At 41.7% G+C, this 19,949-nt stretch overlaps 1 protein-coding gene across 1 annotated transcript in view; it reads left to right on the forward strand.

The window, feature by feature from the left end:
• LOC128805975 (sodium channel protein type 5 subunit alpha-like) overlaps positions 1 to 19,949 on the forward strand; it is a 207,134-nt gene that overhangs the window by 90,381 nt on the left and 96,804 nt on the right. Inside the window, exons 11-15 of the mRNA XM_053975044.1 lie at positions 3,628 to 3,801; positions 6,226 to 6,627; positions 14,612 to 14,719; positions 15,130 to 15,262; positions 18,823 to 19,061. Of these exons, the coding sequence (XP_053831019.1) occupies positions 3,628 to 3,801; positions 6,226 to 6,627; positions 14,612 to 14,719; positions 15,130 to 15,262; positions 18,823 to 19,061 (1,056 nt within the window). The remainder of the gene's footprint in view (positions 1 to 3,627; positions 3,802 to 6,225; positions 6,628 to 14,611; positions 14,720 to 15,129; positions 15,263 to 18,822; positions 19,062 to 19,949) is intronic.

A 19,949-nucleotide genomic window follows, 5' to 3' on the forward strand; every position in this document is an offset into this window, starting at 1 on the left:
GAGTGACTTGAACAAATGTTACCTTGGGATCCACGTCCTCTTTATTTTACATTTGTATGACAACCAAAGTAAGAGTTTGCTTGAAAGCAGTTTAATGTTTATTGTACTGGACAAAGTTATTGCAATTTTTGTGTGTGTGAAAGAAAAATTATAGTTCTCCCTGTCAGGAGTGGGGCCATTTGGGGTTTGCATATCCAGAAGTGTACTGGTTTAACCATGCCACGTATGCCAGCAGAGAAATTTAATATAGTTTGGCATGTGAGATGTTTTAATGATGGTAAAACTACATCTGCATTTGAGCACAACCCAGCTGTTTTGGTAGCTCAGCCAGAGCCCCAGCTGAACCTCCTTCCACCACCACTTTAGCATACATTGTTTTCTTCACTGTCTTGCTCAACCTGCTGTAAATATCCAATTGTTTGATAATCAAGGTAAAGTTGCAGATTAACCTCTTTGAAGCACATACAGCTTCATTCCTGGAAAAGTAAACAGGCAGACCTTGAGGTTAAGATCTGCAAATTATGCAAAGGGTATGGATTTAATGTTATGTCATAAATTTAAACAAACCAGAAAGGCCAAATGGTGGATGTAGCCTTATAGCCTTAATAACAGTATTTAATTTGCATGTGGTTTGTGTGGGGTAGAAAGCTTTTATTAAACAGCAGAAGAGAACATTTTAGGTGCTGTGAACAAAGAGACAATAAGAAAATTAGTCTGAAATAACACGTAGCACTGTTGTTCAGAGAAATAAATCCCTGAAACACAATATAAACTAATATACATAATTTTCTTTTGGGTATATATGGCTTCAGGACCTAATCCAAAGCCCATTTAAATCCTTGGAAAGAAAATAGAAAATGCAATTCACTCTTGACAAAGTGCTAGTAGTGGCTTATGAATCATTTAAGTCCTTTTAAAGATCCTCTTTGATAGTTTAAGTAATAGGTAAATGCAATTTAGTCCATATACAGCCACTTTGAACAGAGTAACTCTGCCATAACCTAAGGGAACAAACTGAGCTCCAGCTCGTACCTATTTTGTACAAATTTTCATGTGTATTGACTCCAGCTGAGCTCTTCCTAATAACAGTCAACTTTGGTAGCCCCAACTATAATTAAAGATATTTAAAAATTTCATTTTGAAGGCTTTGATTTCAATTAAGCCTATGTGTACACAAAAAAAAAGGAACATTAAACCCGGGAAGCATAATGTGTTAAAAAACAAAGTTACCCCTGAAAATCTGATTTTTTCCCATTTGTTTATATGCTTTATAATAGAGTCATTTCTTTAGCCAACCATTTCTCATCTTCCCTGTGCCCTATTGAGTGCAAAGGGTGGATAGTACATGACTCGAGAGCAGCTCTTTGCTTTCTCATCCTTTGTGCTGTTGCCTTAGGCCAGCTCAAGCAGAATTCCTGGCTCAGACAGTCAAAGCCTGCTTGGAAGAGGAAGTGACTAATGTCCTCCAAGGTTTTTCACAACCTCTTGCCATTGCTCAGACTCCATGTGCTTCAAAAATGCTCCTTTCTATTTCCAGTACTCCTGGAGCATTATCCTGGTTTTATGGGAAGGAAGTTGAGGAGTGGAGTGATTTGGGTCCGTGATGTTCACTAATGAAGTTCAGTAATTCTGCAAATCAACTCCTGGCATCTCAAAGTAGACATTTGGAAGAAGAGGCTCAGGAAAGGGAATTGGGTGGCTGCACCATGGGGCTTTCAGATGTCCTATTGAGATATCTCACCCCAGTCAGAGCTACTCAGTTTTAATCTGGTTCTCCAAACCTCAGTCAAGATTTTGGCTTTTACTTTCTCACTGTACCACTAAGTTCTTGCCTCAAGAGCTGTCTTTTGCATAATCCTCATATCAGGGCTCGTGTGAACCAAGCTTTCCTCCCATCCTTCAGCCATCACATGTCCTTGCCAGGTGTGCCTGGTTCCACACACCTTTCCTGCCCCTGGGGTTGTTGCAGTGGGTTAAAGCCTGCAGTGCCTGAGGAACAGGACATGGTCCAGCCACAGGAACCCAAACACTAATGGGTAGATAGGCAGGACATGGGGACATCCTCGAGCCCAGGCTGGATGGAGCACAGAGGAAATTGGTAAGGTGTCCCTGCCCATGGCAGGAGGGTTGGATGAACTCTAAGCTCCCTTCCAACACAAGCTGTACTGTGCTTCTACAGTCCTCCATGCCATGAGGAGCAATTCAGTCCAAATCCTTTTTTAACATCTGAGAGAGGTATTGACTGCAGAAACAATTCAAGCAATAGGTAAGAAAATGATAAGAAACTAAAAATTAGCTTATTTTGCAGTATGAGTGCAGCATGCTTAGTAGCACAACCTGCAATATTTTCTAGATCAACAAATTATGACAGCAATCAAAAAGGAAAACCAAAACTGTTCAGGCCAGCTTTTATAATGTGCAGTATAAAGGGAGCAGAAACATAATTGATAGACCTGCTTGGGGACTATCAGTCAATTTATACAATTGGTCTAACACATTCCTAAATCTGAGCTTAACACCAAACGACTTGCCAAATCTTTATGAAGAGAAAGCACTTCAGCATAGCAATTAAATCAATTGACTAAAAAAAAAAAAAAAAAAAGCCAAGAAACCAACCAAAACAACCTAGACCAGTGTCTGAGCCCTCCTCCTCTCTGCTCTAAGCAGCTTGCTTATGAAAGATATTTCCCATAGGAATTAAGTTTTGTTGTGCTCTCAGCTTGATAGAGCTACCGCTACTCCTTGAAATACATGATTGATTCTTTACACGGCTGTTAAGTGCCTTCACTTTCCTTGGACTGATGCCTGTGGGAGGAAGGGAGTATTTTGCAGTGGAGAGATGATTGCCTGTTTGACTGTAGTGGCTTACAGACAATAGCACTGAGGATTCATCTGTTTCTCCTGTTCTGGGGAACCGGGAGAGGCTTTTTTTAACAATTCACTCTCTTCAGGTGTTTCAGCTGGGGGCTCTGCATTGGGCTGGTCAGCAGGCCACTGATGTGGCCACCACTGGTTCTCCAGAGCCTCCAGCACCTCCAAACCTGACCCTTGTGCCCAGAGTCACCTCATTCCTCCTGCCTGGGCTGGGAACAGGGCCCCAGCTCCCCCAGCTCCTATCGATCCCTCCTCTAGTTAAGCCCATGGCTCTTTTTTTGCATGTCTGGTCGCAGCTGCCTGCGCTGCGATTGGGATAAGTGTTTACAGAAACGTGCCAGCTGAGCTGCCTGCTGCTCCTGGCATCCCTCTGTGCAGGGGAGGGAAAATCCCAGCAACCAGCTGGCTGCCCTCCTGCCCAGCCCTTCAAGGGGCTGAAGTCCAGGGGGACTTTAATCTGAGGTTCCCCAGCTTGAGATTTTTCTTTGCCTGGCACCAGAAGTGTTAGTTCAGAGATGTGTGCATGGCTGTTCCTTCATGATATGTCAAACAGTCTTGTGTGGGAATTCCACATAAAAACCATCCTTTTATGCAACCATTCCTAAGTTTTATGATTATTTATCTCCAGAAAATTTTAATATCTCACCTATACAACCTTAAAATTTAAAATGAAAAGTAATTTCTAAGCGGTGGTAATTTTCACTGAAATCCTGAAATAACAATATTTATACCTTCTACAATCTTCTGATTTAGGCACTAGCAGCTAAAGGAATCGATTCAATGTCCCTCAGCTCATTGGAAATGTCACCTAAAAGTGCAAAAGAAAGAAGAAATAAGAGAAAGAAAAAGAAATCTTTGGGGGCAGATGAATATGGGGAAGACCAAAGGAATCCCAAGTGTGACTATGATGATGGTCAAAGGAGGATGGTAAGTCATGGTCTGAAACATCACTTGTTCCACACTGTACTTTCCTGGACAGGCCAGGCTCTGAGCAAGGCAATTTAAACTGAAACTTTCAGGAGAAATAGGTATTTAATATCTTAACTGATATTAACATAGCAGATACAACATGCAGTCTGTGCTAGAACAGTGGAAGGAAACATATTACCACTTTATTTTTTTAAATGAATTTAAAATGCCCATTAAACATTTTTATAAACCTGTTTTTTTCAGTTTTTTTTTCCTTTTTTCTTTTTTTCTGCTTCAAGATTACCCTTGATCTGGTTTATTTTTTTTTCATTCATCTGATTATATCTCTCCTATTCCTCATAGAGATAAAAAAAAATCTTAGTGGAAACCTACAAGGCTTAAAAATAAAAGAGAGGAGGAGAAAAGGAGGAAACTTGTCTCTGAGGGCTTTTTAAATATTATACAAAGACATTATTAACATTTTTATATTCTTTTGCTAGTTGCCTCCAAGTCAAAACTTTGTGGCACTTGTTTCTACTTTCTATTGCAGGGAAGAAAAACAGAGTGACAGTGTTATTAAATAAGGTTTTATGTAAATATTCCTGACATGCATGAATATGAATCTGCCCATGCTGTATGTATCAAGGGATCATAAATAGCTCCAGATAATTTCTCTTTGTTTAACTGAGGGCAAAGTTGAAATCAGTTTGTTTTGTTGTTTTGAATAGCCATGTAATGGGCTAAGTCCTTTTCTATTTTGTTGTCAGTGAATTTAGAGATACTTGGCAGCCATAAAAAGCTCATAGAAAACATGTAAGTGGTGTAAGTAAATGTGACCAATTAATGACTCCCCTGCTCACAAAATTTACCCAGAGCTGGATTTCTGTAGATGACATGCATTTTTTAATCCAATTGTTAATGTTGTTGTCTCATTGGTCAAGAGGATTGTGTAACAAATTGCACCTTCTCTAAACCCAGAATTGCTCTTTAGCTTCATTCTGGATGGGTTTCAGGACACCACGTGCCAGAAGCACCATGGATTGGAGCTGTGCATTTTCAGTTTATTTCTCAGATTAATAGTCCTTGTTTTCACTTTTCGCCCCTGGATGTCATATGCATGAGAAGCATGGGAGACACATTTCAAAGCTTATAGTAAATCTTCTCTGCAAGGCTGTGTCTGGCATGGTTGGAGGGAATAAGGCTGAGTCATCATTCAGATGCTATCTTAGCAGCTGGAAGTGTGTTGCCATCAGAAATCAGTCTCAATGACTGTGCCATGGAAACCCAGGCATGGATTTCTGACCAGCTGAAATTTGGTAGCAATCCAAAAGCGTTGATTTTAGTTAGAAAGAGCCTGGGTTTTGTACTCCTCCATGTACCAGTGTCACTAAATAGCATCATTAATAACTCAGTGGTGTAAGCTACAGCACAGAATGAAATCAGGCTTCATTTGATTTGTCTGGTTTGTGGGTGCTGTGGCAATCTGACCTCTCTTCATAGGTACTTGGCTCATGGGAAAGTTCTGAAGAAGCTGGTAATTCTGTGCAGGCATAAATTCAAAAATATGTTCTGCCTAAATGCTCTTACTCCAGTAATTTCCTCTTTAGAAAAAAAAAAGAAAGGGATAGACTTGAATTCCTTAGACATTTTCTGAAGATCCTTTTTGCTCTGCCGGATTTTAGGTGTGTTTAGTCCTTGGCTACATCTTGCTGATGCTCTGGCAGAGTTGCAGTCTCACTAACTGACGTCAGAGTGGATCGTCAAGGCTGATATTTAAGTGAGGGAGACTGCTGTGTACTGAGGTTACCTAGCCCTTAAGCAGCCATGTGCATTGAGATAATCATTTTACAAACTAATAAACCATATCCCTCTTCTTGCTCTTGGTTTGTTTTTTGTTTTTTTTTTTTTCTTTTTCTTTTATCACCTTCTTCCGTCGTATTCTGCTTCTTCTTCTTCCCTCTTCTTCTCATTTTCCCTGCAGTTCATTTCCTGCCCCATTTCTTTATCTATTCTTCTCCCACTGCACTGTTCCTTCCCTAGCTGTAATGAAGATGTGTGATGATGCAGTAGATTGGAGCTGGATCCCCTTCCCTGCTCCTGTCTTCCACTCCTTGTGCTGCCTTCCCAGCTCCTCTGGCACTTGTCCCATGGGGGGGAGTAGAAGCAAAGGAAGTATCACACTGTGAGCTGAATGCCACCTTGACCCTTCCTATTTCAGTACATCTTTAATTGCCAAGTGTTAGACAAATGCCTAAAGGCTAGGAATGACTGTCCAACCTCTTAACTTTGCGGAGTCTGAATACCTGTAATTAAGTCTCTCTTTCTCTGAAGCGCTTGGTTTAAAATGGAACTTACTGCTCTCCCCCAGAACTTCCTCGCTCCTGAAAACGTGTTGCAAAATGTTGTTTCTCTTTCCCCTTTTTCCTTTCTGGGGGTTTCCAGACTCTCCTTGGCATTAGTTATGGTCCCAGTGCAAACTTGGTGAAGCGCAGAACCAGCCACGGAAGCGTTTTCAGTTTCCGACTCCGTGGCAGAGACACTTGCTCCGAGACAGATTTTGCCGATGATGAGATCAGCATCGCTGGGGAAAATGAAAGCCACCGGGGCTCTCTCTTAATTCCAAGATCTGGGAGGCGTCCAAGCGTGCAAAGTCAAGTGAGCCATAGTTCTCACCCTACTACTCCCAACTACACCCAGACGGGCAAAAGGAACAGCTCAGTGGATTGCAATGGTGTGGTTTCCCTGATAGGAGGAGGCACCGGGGCACTCAACCCAGACCCTACTTCTCCTGCAGGGTTACTGCTCCCCCCAGTTATTATGGAAAAGCCTGGGACAGGCAACCTGGTGAGTACTTTATAACTTTTGTATGTGATTCGCGCTCACGTTTCCTTCTAAATGTTGTTGGAGATTGCTGTAATTTATTTGCACCATATGGAGTCTGCAGTGAGAAACCCAGACCCACCATTCCAGTCAGGGTGGGAAGACCATGAGTTAATTCACAGAGAAATATGTGCCTAGTGCCTCATCAGGGAGGTTCATGCCTTCTGGTGAGATTTTCTCTTCAGAGCTGTCAGGAGGCAAATACCTAAATCTTGAGTTTGACAGAGACTTTCTTTTCTTGAAGGGACAGTTTTAAACTTGATTTCTTTTGACTTTTTAATACCTGACATTGTCTGGTGGATAGAAAATTATGGTTTTTAAATGATTCTGTGAATGTTGCCGTCTTGAGACTGTGTTTTCTCTTGCTGGTTGGTCTCTGTTTGCATCTGACTTCTGGCCTTCTCTTGGGCTGCTTGAGGGCTGTTCCTTCAGTCCAAAGGTAGTTCCCAGAAAGGTTTAGCATCCAGTTCAAATAACAGCCAGGAAATATGAGCAGATGATCAACAGATTTCAGCCCTTTTGCAGATTGCCAGCATCTTTGTTGCAGAGCAGCACGATGAGATGGTGTTTTTTGGAAATAGCTGCTACACAGGCAGAGCAATCTGGACAGGTTGCTAGTTTGAGATAGTGGGAATTTGTCTTTTCTTATGTAGATAATCTGCATTGAAGCTCATCACTCTCACAGTCTTTAAAATGATGGAGGTCACTACTACAGTCAGTGTGGGCAGGATTCATTTCATTTCAGGGATCAAAACAGACCAGAATAATCTCTCTCCTTGGAAATGCCTTTTGCTGTTCACTTTAACCACAAGTCTTAAGTTAGGTGAGATAAAGCCACTCAGAGCAACAAGGTGCCAAAACCAGGTTACGTTTGTGGGGTGAAAAAAGCAAGTGTGATTATAGCATGAATTAGGCAAGGTATCTCCTAAAGAGAAAGGTGAGTGTGATGGATCCCAGCCGTGGTGTCAGATTATCAGTAAATTGAGAAGCAGTTTTTTCCTCTGGAGCCAAGCAGTTTTATTCCTTTCAGGGTCTGGACTGAATTTTTCTCCTCACCTATCTGGGCATTCCCTGTAGTTCTGCAAATAGACTCTCACACCACCCATGAGAGAAGGGGCCAAGTTACATGTGGGAAACTGGTTGGTGTGAGAATTATCTGTTTTGTTGACAGTTTCGAGACTGTTGATGCTTTTTTGGATGTTCACATCTTATTTCATTTAGGACTTTGGTAATCCCACTTTTACCCTCTGTGGACAAGGATGATCAGTCCTGAGACAATTCTGTAAAGAGCTGAGCAACATAAATGCTGTTTGTAGATATGGAGGTTTTACTGGATTTATCTTTGTGAAAAAAAAAAAAAAAAAAAAAAAAAAAAAAAAAAAAAAAAAAAAAAAGTGTGTATTAAAGGAGCTGGGGAAGAAAATTTATGCATCTGTTAAAAAAAAAAAAATTCAGAACCAAAGTTATAAGACCTCAGTAGAGGATGTCCCCTTTTTCTCTGTAAGGAAAGCAGCTCTGCAGGCTGCTGAGGCTGTCCCAGCTGTCAGAAAAAGCTTAGCAAAGCACAAGAGCACTCAACCCTTCACAGAAAATATCAGTGTTTTACAGGAGTGGGTCCTGAGGTGACAGGGAGGCTCTGAGCTCTGCTGGCATTTATTTTCATTTGTCGGCTTCCTGCCTTTTGAATAAATGGATGTTGGAAATTGAATGGCCAGGGTGGGTGAGCTCACTTGGCGGTTCCCTGGCCATCCAGGAAATAACACCCAGGCACTACAGTAACAGATGCTCATCCAGTGATGCAATGTGAAGGATGTTGTGTCTTTTGCAAAACAGGTTTGGTATCTAATCTATCCAGAAAATGTGAGCTGGAGTTAAAGGCTGATTGGCAAGGGGCCCATTGCTGTACAGATGTATTCACTGCAGGAGCCATAAGCACTGGGCACAAACGTGCAGCCTCAGCTGTGGCTCAGGCAGAAGCAAATAGCAAATCTGACCCCTCAGCGTGCTTGGAGATAAATCAGCATGTTTCTTGGCTTTGCACTTGATGATTTTCACCTTTTTCATGTTAAAATTTGTAGGTGAATTTGTTCTTTGTTAGCAGCTCTGGTTTATTTTTACAATCTCTTGATATGTTTGAGGAAGGTAGAAGAAAGGTGTTGCAGTTGCCTCATTAACCTCTCTGACCCTTCTGCTGTTATGTATTTTGAGCAAGGGTGAGCCCATGGTGGAAAAGAACCCACTTGGGCTATCTGTTGTATCTTTCATGAGCAAGAAATTAAGGGACAGTCCATGAAAATGCATCACTGTAACATGGCTTAAGCCCTGACTTGCAGCTTCCCAAGGTGTAGCTGTGGCTTTGCTCATACAAATGGAACACCTGGGTAGATAGAGCTGGAAAAAAACCACCATTTACAGCTTTAGATTTTTGAAGATGCATTTTTTTAGGTCACTTCATGATGCTGAGTAGTATCAGTTGAACATAACACAGATCCATCAGATTGCTACTAAGGGGGGAGATCACTGAATTCTGATTTGGGGAAAGCTTGGAGGAGCGCTTCTGATTTAAAAGACAGAGCAAACATCTCTGACCATCTCTGGGTTTGCATTTTCAACCTGTAGTCCTTCAGTCACAAATAGTGACTTAGTCCATAGCTGTCACAAATTATTCCAAAGTGGGTCCTCCTCAGGTTGCTCCAGGAAAGCACAGTCACTAACCACTTTTGAGCATTTTAGCCTGATCAGCTTTAGCAATATTCACCCTGAACAGTTTACCCCAGGCAAAGTGGTTGGGTTGGGACCACAAGGAACAACTTCTATGCCTTTCTGTCATTGCAACTGCTACCCCCTGTCCTAGCCAAGAGCCATTTCCCCATGGGAATGGCTGCAGGTGGCAGCTGAAATGACATGGAAAACATCTGTGTAGTTCAGCTGCCCTCTCCCAAGAGAGAAGTGGCTGCAGCAGTTTATCCCACTGTTCAGGCTGGTGACTCAGAGGAGTGACATGCTGGCACTTGGCTGCAGAAAAGCATGTAAGATAAAAAATCCAGTTTCAAATGCTCTTCAGATGGCCTTGAATGCTTGGCACAAACAGATGAGTGGGTTTCCATGAGAAACCAAGTGGGTTTTCACTGTCCATCTCCTCCCCCTAATTCCTAAATCCAGCTGAGGAAAAAGGGAGGATTTTAGGTTATCCCAATGGACGGTGCTAGAGCCCATCAGTCTCATCAGCTGGGGCAGTCTTGATGGCCATCAGGTTTGCTGACCATGGTCAGCATGGTCCATGCTGAGCAGCCACCTGCCCATGGGCTCATCTGCATCAAGGCAGTCCTGAAAATCCCCAGGGGCTTCAGTGCACAGCCCGAGCAAGAGGGGGACATCCTACCTTCTACAGGGAGCCCGGGCATCTCTGCACACTTTGCTACACCCATGGGTGTCCCCTTGCCACAAGGAAGTTCCCACAAGGAGTGTCTGGGGAGCTGCACAGAGGGTTCAGTGTCATGAGGGCTCCAGCCAGAGAGCCTGCAGAGGTCATAGGAAGAGTAAGGTAGTGCAATATGAAAGGGTGGTCTGCAAAAAACCCTTCACAAAACCAGGTCTGGGTCCAGCAGTCGTCACCTGGAGGGGAAGAGCAACAGGTGGTCACGTCTGAGGGGTGCAGGGAGTGTGTCCCAGGAAAGCCATGGCAAGTCCTGGTCACTCTTCTGGAAATGCAGGGGCTCAGTCAGGGCTGTCCTGTTCTCCCATCAGCTTTCTTCAAATGGTGCAGCTGCTGATTTTATCAAACTTACCCCAGTGTAAATAAGACATAAGCAGGACCTGGTGACCATGCTAGAAGTCCTAATTGGTTTTGTCTTGACCTGAAACTGAGAGTTTTGAAAAATAATACATTTTTACACTCCTGCTGATTGCTGTGTGGGATTTTGGCTTTTGGGTTATTTAGAGGAAGTCTATATATTATGTAAGTAACTTCAGGGCACACAACAACCTAAAGATTCTGCACCTTCCTGCAGTATTTATTTGTGGCTTTGCATTGCTCTGTTGTGTCTTGGTGTTTCTTAGTTAAGAGGTTAGAATAACACCTCCCTTCACAAGGTATTGACGTGCTTGAGCAGAATTTGATTTAGTTTATGAGCTCTTACCCAGAGCTGAATTTATCCATGGATTCTGATGAGGCTGAGTGAGATCTCACCTGTGGCTGTCAAGAACTTCTAGAGGGTTAAGGAACACACAAAACACCATCCCTTCTTGCCTCATAAATCCAGCTGGAGCCTTTTCTGTAGCACTCCAAGGAAATCACACGATTTTCAGTTTAACCTGACTTTACAATTGTTCCAGAGGTTGGAAGTGGAAGAGAAATGGATGCAGGACTGAAAGAGTGGTGTTTTCCAAATGGGCCCTGGCTGTTAGGTTGTGATCCCCATGGCTTTGCTCTCCCTGGGGCACCTCCTCACCAGAGCTTCCCATCAGTCCAGGAGCCAGGCAGGGCAGCCTGTGACATGGTTTTGGGATGGGCAACGAGGCTGGAGTAACCTGGGGTCACCCTCTTGCACAAATAGCCTTTCCTGAATTTCCTCTTGGTCACACTTATGCTTTCTTTTCTAGGAAACTTAAAATTCTGAACATTACTAGGTTGGCAGGAGGGAAAACACCTGGAGAGTGGCCAAGCTGTTTATCAAGGGACTGAGATAAAGATTAAGGAATGTATCTTTAGATTATATTGTTTTTTGTGATATTATTTTTAAAAGAAAAGCAAACAAAAAAAAAAAAAGACCTTGCTTTTTGTTTCAGCTAAGCATAAAAAGCTTTTGCTGACCACATTGGTTTGAGGTTTTCATGTTCATCCTAAAATCAGCCTGAGGTAAAATTTTTCTCTTTCACTTCTTGCTGGTGGAAAGGGAAAGTGTTAGCAGTTTCCATGTCCAGAAATAAAGGTCAACAGAATAAGTCATCCAAAAATCCACCAATAAGTTATGTGGATAAAAGCTACCCAGCCCTCTGATGCTGTCACATGGAGTCATCACCACAGCTCTGGTTTCTGCTCATTTCAAACTTTGCTTTTGTACATCCTAAGTGTAAATCACTTAGATTTGGTACAAATATTTCAAACTGCTTTAGTTTAGTTTAAGCATCTCTAAATAGTCAAGCATCTCCAAAATTAGGTGGTTTCTTTTTAATGCTGTGCTCTATTATGGCCACCTCCAATTTCATTAAATATTTGTGCTGGTGCCTTACTGGGTCCATTGGTCATGGTGTGGCCTGCCCACCTTTTTCTGCTTGAAAAATTTTGAAGTGTACAAGGAAAATTAAACCTGTCCCGGTGCCCAGAAATGGTCTTTAAAAATGCTGCTATGTTTAAGCCAATCTTCACATAATCGTGTTGACATAGTTCAAAACTGTAGGCAGTGAGAAGAAAATATCTCTGTTATGCATCCTCATTTACATGTAAATTACTGGATAGTATATTTGTCTCTATAGAATTTAGCTAATCCAAAGAAGGAGCATTTCCAGTCAGTCAGGGGGCAACACAAATAATCTTATCCTGCTGGAGGTGCCTATGTTTAACTCCATTGTGATTTCTCATCTGGATCCTAGGGAGACTCCTTGCATAACTGTGGGGACAGCTGTTATTTTAGGCTTAATTTCTATAGAAATATAAGTACAATGAGCAACTGTGCCTGTGTGTGTTCTCTCAGAGATGATAATAGCCTTTATGCTGCCTGCTTGTCCAGTTCCTGGAATTGTTTCTGTCTCACAGTTCAAAAGCTGCCAGTTCCTTGTGTGACTATCAGCTATCTCTATTCTAAAATAAATAATAATAATATAAACCCAAACCCACATATATCTGCTCTTTACATAGGGCGAAATCTTATGACCTTCCTTAAGCAGCTTTAATCATTTTAAGCAATTCACCTGGAGGGAAACTTTCTTTCCTGGAAAAATTCTTCCTAGTAAGGGACAAAGTGACTATGTGATGGGTTTACTGCTCTCTTTGCAAATCTTTGCCCACACACTGTGTCCTGGCTCTGGGGGTGAACCTCTGCTGTGTGCCGGGTGCCAGGGGGCTGGCAGGGAACAGGGGCTTGGTTTAGTTAAATAAATTATTTAAAAATAGGAAGAATGAACCTCTGAATGTTTTTCCTTTGAGTCTCTACTGCTTTGCAATTGTGAATAAAAGGTGGCTTTCAGATAAAGGACTCTTGGGAATGAGGTTGTCTGATGACATGTCACTGGTACACCCTATGCTTTAGGTCAGACAGGATGGGAAGATATTAGAGCTTAAAAAGACTGAAATCCACAGAGATTTGAAATTTGAGGTTTTCTTATGGTTCATTTTACAGAGGCAAACTTGTGGTTGGGTTTTTTTTTTTTCCTCTTTTTCTTTACTTTTACTTTTCCTTTTTTTTTTTTTTATTTATTCTACATAAAAGTTTGTCTCCCTCCTGTTTTTCTTCACTCTGTCTAGCTATTTCTTTTTGGTACCATGTATTTGTTATGTATTCGAAACTGCTGTGAATGATTATGCAATTTTGTAGATGCTTTCTTCATTAATAAAACATTTGTTGTTTCATTGGTTTTTATTGGATGTTTTTGAGGTGAAGGAAATCAAGCAAACTAATGCATCTGAAACACCATTTCTGGTATTCCCTGGCTCCTAAACCAAGGAGAGAGTGTTTTCTTGCTGTGCACGACTCTTTTTGAAGAATTTCTGATTATAACTTTCCTTTTGAGATGACTTTGCCAGTAACTCAATGGGCAATGAGCAGATTCAGTGGAGTTTTTCTTTAATAGGATATTTTGGGGGTGGGGGGAAGGCCATTTTGGAGCATTACTGCTTTTCTGGCCCAGCTAATGTTTTAAGTGCTTGCTTTCAAAGTCCTTACTCTTCTCTGGCCTTGCAGTTATTGGTGTTTTTAACTGCAGTACTTGGAGTGACCTGGACCAGCATCCTGGTTATAATTTTCATTGTCAGCCAGTGGCCAAACGTCTTTGCTCTTTGCTGGGGATATCCCAAGCTCTGAAGAGGTCACTGAGCTCATAAAGGTTCAGCACTTTTATTTCTTGATTTTCCCATGGAATTGCCTTTCTTGAAGAGCATTTTTGGTAGAGAAATGGTGAAGAGGAGGGATCCTGGGTCCCTGGGCACAAACAGCAGAGCTTTGGAGCTGCTGCTTTTGGCACATCTCAGCTGGCATTCCAGGTGCTGATCGGGGGGGTCAGGGCCATTTCAGACCCAAGTGATGAGAAGATCCAGAAGACTGAATCTAATTCCTGTAGCTCATTTGTCTATGGAGAAACTAAAGCAGCTACTCTGATATCTGAATAAACCAGAGGTTCTCATCTTTGTAGGGATTTCTCCTCATTTCCTGTTTCCTTGAGCTATAACACAAGAGCCATCAGGATCCATCCATCTACACCTGTCTTGTTCCACAGTGTCTCAGACCTCACAGCCTGGATGCTTGAGGACCAGGGCAGGGGCTGTTAAACATTTATTTTGGGAAACTGAGGGTCTCAACCAGGAGGTCTATGACAGAAAATGATGTTGAACCTGGCTTTCCCAGATTCTTGCACCTCAACCACTTTTCTTTGCACTTGAATGGGATCTGGAGGAGGAAACCAAGTGGGATTTGTTCTCTATATGAAATAGGAGCTTGTAATAATAAAAGCCTTAACATCTTGCTCCTCTGAGCTGACAATATAAAGTGTTTAATGCAGTGTGTGTCTTCAGCTATGCTGTATTTTTGTCTGACTTCAGAAACCCAAGCCTACAGAAAGAATAAAACTAATTTAAAATGAGACATTAAACAAAAGCAGTTTGGGAGTTCTGTTTTTCTGGTATTTGATTTCTTTGGGATTTTTTTTACGTTTTTCCTTGAGAAACATGAGAACAAGGGTTAGGTTATTTATTTTTTCCTGAGAAAAAGAAGTTAAGTCTCTCCCCTAATTACAGAGCTTCAGAATCCATAACACCAAAGATCACCACAATGACAATATGTTCCTGAGATTTGGCAGTGTTTCAGAACAAGGAAAAACATGTGTTGGGGAGTCAGTTTGCTTGGTATGATATCAGAGGTCTGCAATGGAGCTGTTACCCACGCCCTTTTCCTTTTCTAGCTGTGTAATTAAATACTTAACACATTTCAGAAATAATGGATTAATTAATGTAATTAAGCTGGCCTTCTTTCACAAGTGAAGAGCATGGGAAAGCAGCACTGCTATTCCTCTGGCATCGAAAGCCTTCCTTTATTTCACCCACAGTTTACATGAAGGTGAAGGGCAGAACAAATTTTCCAAAATTGCTCAAAGTGCCATTTCCAAAAGCTGTGCCCCACCAGCATGCCTTTGACTCAGAAGTCAGTGAGCTTTAGACTCTTCAGATGACAAAATTAATGCTTAGGCAGTTTTGAAATCTCTACCCAGTATCTGCCTTGGTTTTACTGTGCTGATCCAGTGTGTTCCTTTAAACAGACCTCCCCCTCCGACGAGGCAAGCAAGAAACAGCTTTTAATGCCCCACCGGCCCTCAGTGGACCACTCAGATGAGCCCTTTCAGAGGCAGAGGGCAGTGAGTGCCGTCAGCATCATCACCAGTGCCCTGGAAGGTAAGAGACATCCTCAGTTTCCCAGCTCAAAACCACATCTGTGTTAAAAGACAGCAAAAAAAGTGACACAAAATGCCCTGATATAATTTTGAGAGAAGGCACTAAGGATACTTATTGCAACCCCTATAACAGAGGCAACACAATCCTTATCTTACCCATGGGCTTGTGAAAATCCAGAGAAAATGCCATATAATCAGAATTGGAGCTGTAAGATTTAAGATTTAAGTGCTGTCATGGTGTTAGATGTGCACAGGGCTCACTGGAGTGCAGGGTAGCAGAGCACCAGCCTGGTTTTGGGTGACTGACTGTACATGTGCTGGTGTCCCATCTCTCTGGAAAGAGAGATGGAAAGCCTGGCACATGCAGAACCTCCAGATTGTGGGGGAAGAAAGTCTCAAAGTCTCTTTCTCACAAGAGGAACACTGCATTGTGGTGCATGTTTGAGTCCCACTGTGAAATCTGAGGATGCTCAAAGGATGGCTTTAACCGTGCAAACATTTCTCAACAATTTTTTCCACTGCTCTTCTCATGAGGTGCAGGAGCATTTTCCTCCTCTGGGTTTCCATAGGCAGGAACTTTGCATGTTCCTCTGGGAAATTTACTGAGAGCAAGACAACTCAGAGCAAGACCCCCACATGCCCAGTCTTTTGACTTGTAGCATGAAAGGGCTTCCTACACTTCCTCGTGTCTCCTACACTGCAAACAGGGATGAGAGAGGAGGCAGCACCTAAGAGCACAGAAAAATGTCAGGCAAGAGCACAGTAGCAAGGGAAATTGTGGGTTCTCCTGCAGCCTAATTCTCTGTGTGACTGATGGATAGGGACTCACCTTACAGACAGGAACTGGACATTGCCCAGTGTGAAACCACAAAGCCCTTCCTCAGTTTTTTACCCTCCCCATGGTTATATACAGCAGTATTGTGGCCAGAAGATATATTTGTGTTTGAATGAGTGAAGAGCTGTGTTCTTAATAGGGAAATAATTGCTTTGGTGTATTCCAGTGTTTAATGTACTCTGCAAAGGTTTTATTTGTTTTCTGTGGGGTTTTTAGCAATTAGCTTTGTGACTGATTTGCTCTCTTGTAATGTGTTAAGAATGCTTAAAAGGCCTGGACATCTGGACTTCTTGTTTATTTAATGGTATTTTTCTATTCCTTTATATCACAGAAATAGTGACCATCCAGGCTAGGATAACTCAGAGGACACAGCACTCAGGAATGTGGTTTAGTGGTGAACTTGGCAGTCAAGAGATAACAGCTGGAATCAGTGTTCTTAGCTGTCTTCTTCAACTTAAATGATTCTATGATTCTATGTAGAAAAATCCTTATCAAAGGTTTCCTAACTCCCAGACTTTGAGTGGACATTGAAATCAAATACTTGTTAACAAGGAACATCAGATCAGAATAAAATATATCACAGGATTTAACCATATTCATGGCTGTAAGATTTGTGCCAAACTTTGAAACAGCCAGACCAGAAATCCCTTCCCCTTTACTTGGTTTCTGCTCTTAACTCTTGGGCAGTCAAGAACTGTCTGTTTTTTTCCAGACATTACAAAGCCTTGCAGAAAAGAAAGGACCTATTTCTTTTTAAATTTTAAAATTTAAAAATAAGAGGAAAAACATCACAATGCAGATTGTATTTTTCTGATAATTTTTTACAGTAGCAGAAAAAAACAGAGGCTAATTTTACTTTTTGTTTTGCAGATATTAAAAAAGAAAAATCTTGTATTTTCTAAAGATCATATTTACTGGGAAAGGATGTAGATTCTTAATTAATTTAAACCACTTTAATGCCACATGACTGCCAAAAGATGACAGTCATACCCTCCTCCTTCCCTTGCTGTGTTCCTGCACTTTGTATTATTGGTTTTCAGCTGGAACAACAAGTAGAACCAGCTCACCCAGAAGGTCCAGGAGCACAAAAGCTGGCAAAAGGACAGAGAAATAACATGTGGCTGAGGCTGAAGAGGGTGAAACCAAACCTTTTAGCAGCAACCTGGACTTAAAGGGGCTTATGTTGTGAAGAATAAGGATATAGATCAATGTGTTCTAGATTTACCTGGAAAATTAGATCCTTAAGGAATTGACTGCCCTAACCCACTTATTGCTTTCAGAGGCAAGTTTCAAAAAAAAGGGATTTTGCATTGAAATCCAAAGTGCTCAAATCATTTTAGGGTTTACCTGTACACTCTCATTTTGGAGGCTGGAAAAAGTAATTCCTTGGGAGCAATTTGATTTCCCAAAGATCTCAGAACAGTGTAGATGTGTGTGCAAAACTGTGCAGGTAGGACACCATATGGCATTTTGAAAGCTTGATGGAAGACACCTAATGCCACAGTTCTGTTGTCCTTTGAAGAAAAGTGGATAAAGAATCAGAGAAACACAGGAAAAATTCTCCAAGATCAGCAGGTCCAACCTGCGACTGAATACCCCCGTGCCACCAAACCATATTGCAAAGTGCCACGTCCACTCAGTTTTTGAACATTTCCAGGGATGGTGACTCCATCTGTGCTTAACCACTCTTTCAGTGAAGAGATCTTTTCCCAATATCCAATCTGAAGCTCCCCTGGCACAGCCTGGGCCCATTTCTCCTTGTCCCAAATGCTTCCTGCCTTGGGAGAGGAGGCTGTTTATGAACTGATTGAAATAATAGCCTTGGCTGAAGTTGTCCTGTTATCAGTGCAGCTTCTAATTATATAGACTAAAACCATAATACAGCATTCCATGCCCATAAAGGAATCAGAAAAGGAAGGCATTAAGCAATTCTGCTGATCATTGTCATTTAGCCATTAACTGTCTTTTTTGACTTTTCTTTATTCACCATTTAACACAAATTGTACTTATGAAGCTATTTCAATTCTTTTGTGCATAGGTAAGATGAGCATGTAAAAGTGGTATTACAGGCAATATTTTAAGAGCACCTTTAAAAAGCACATTTTTAGTAGCGTTTTGAAACTGGCTTGTGTGCTCCCTGATTTTGTCTGTGGGCCTTTCAGAAAAATCAGATATTTAATGCCTTTTTGGATTGCACATCAAGGACAGAAACTCTGTTGACAACCAGTGGTACTCTGATCCTCAAGTACTTAAATCAGCTTTAAATCTTGGATTTAAGCTCTTTCATCTCTTATCTGCTTTAAAAGGTATTACTTAAGATATTTGAAAATGTGCCTGGGGAATGAAAAGCAATATAGTCCAATCTAAGTTAAATGAAGATAGCGTGTTCTTATCCATTTGAAATTGGCAAAATGGAAAATAGAGTAAGAATCCAAGCCTATATATAATTATAGACTTTACATATTTAGTGTGATTCTCACTTTTTGCCTGTGACACTTTTAAGAGGTTTTTACTTTCAGTACAGGTCACTGTCTGCTAAGTGCAGGTCAACTGGCTAAAACCCCAAAGTGTGTAATTTGCCAGACTGTTAGGACAGGAATATTTTTATCTTTGAAAAAAGTTTGGGGTAATTTGTGGGCCTTCCTCTGTGTAATGAGTAATTTTAAGTGTTCTCTCGTGGTATAACTCAGTGTGAATTGACTGTGACTTTGCTGCTTGTGACTTAGAGCTTGAGGAATCGCACCAGAAATGTCCTCCCTGCTGGAACCACTTTGCTGTTAAATTCCTCGTTTGGGATTGCTGCCCACTTTGGCTTTTAATCAAGAAATGTGTCAAGTTTGTGGTAATGGACCCGTTTACCGACCTCACCATCACCCTGTGCATTGTGCTGAACACGCTCTTCATGGCCCTGGAGCATTACAAGATGACCAAGGAGTTTGAGCACATGCTGTACATAGGCAATTTGGTAAGTCAGCCTGGACTTGAAGTGCCACCTGAGGGGTGAATTTCCTGCTTTTTAAAGTTTTGGCCATGGCTTGAGAACGTCCCATTTTGATAACTGCCAGTATTGCCTTGCATTTGTCAAGCAAGTCCTCACAGCCACCTCTTTCTGAAGAGAACTGAATGAAGTGTCTGTTTTTATCAAGCTAACATATTCTGATGTTATTAGCCATGGTTTTGGGCTGTTCCTGGTAGATATCAGTTTAAGGAAATGAGATAAGAGAAAGGTTAATGAGCTTTATTCAGAATTTCTGGTAAAGCACCCATAAGGCAGCAGTTCTTGGTGACTAATAGTGACTTTTATGTTAAAACAGAAACCTACAGGAAAAAAAGCAAGGCAAGATCTTGGAGGAAAATGGAGTTGTGTTTGATCATGGGTTGATATCTCTGCTGGAAGGTGCCTGTAGTGAGTGCATCTTCTACATGTGCTGGGTCCTATGAAAACCCCGGGGCAGAGGGGACAGGGAGCAAAGCGCAGCCAATGCTTTGAGGGGAAACTTAATGTGCAAACCAGAGCAGGTGAGTGCAGAGATGCAAAGCAAGCAGAGACCACACTTGTCCAAAGAAAAGCAGGGGGACAGTCCACAGTCAAGCTGCAGGGAGAGCAGAAAAGACTTTCCAAGGGCAATGTGATACAATTTGTAGCCCAGGGGGCCACTCAAAATGGAATTTTTTTCTTTAACCATCTTTCTCTGAGTTATATTTAAAAGTTGCCATGTGTTACTGCTTTAAAACTTAATGTTTAGAATCTTTTTAATTGTAGAAGAGTCTGAATTAGAAAAGGCACAGGCCATCTAGCTACAGCATGGTGGGATTGCCCCTAAAATGTAGTGGTGGCAGCAGAGATATCCTA

The sequence above is a fragment of the Vidua macroura genome, chromosome 1 (assembly GCF_024509145.1).
Source record: "Vidua macroura isolate BioBank_ID:100142 chromosome 1, ASM2450914v1, whole genome shotgun sequence".
In the NCBI taxonomy this organism is placed as follows: Eukaryota; Metazoa; Chordata; class Aves; order Passeriformes; family Viduidae; genus Vidua; species Vidua macroura.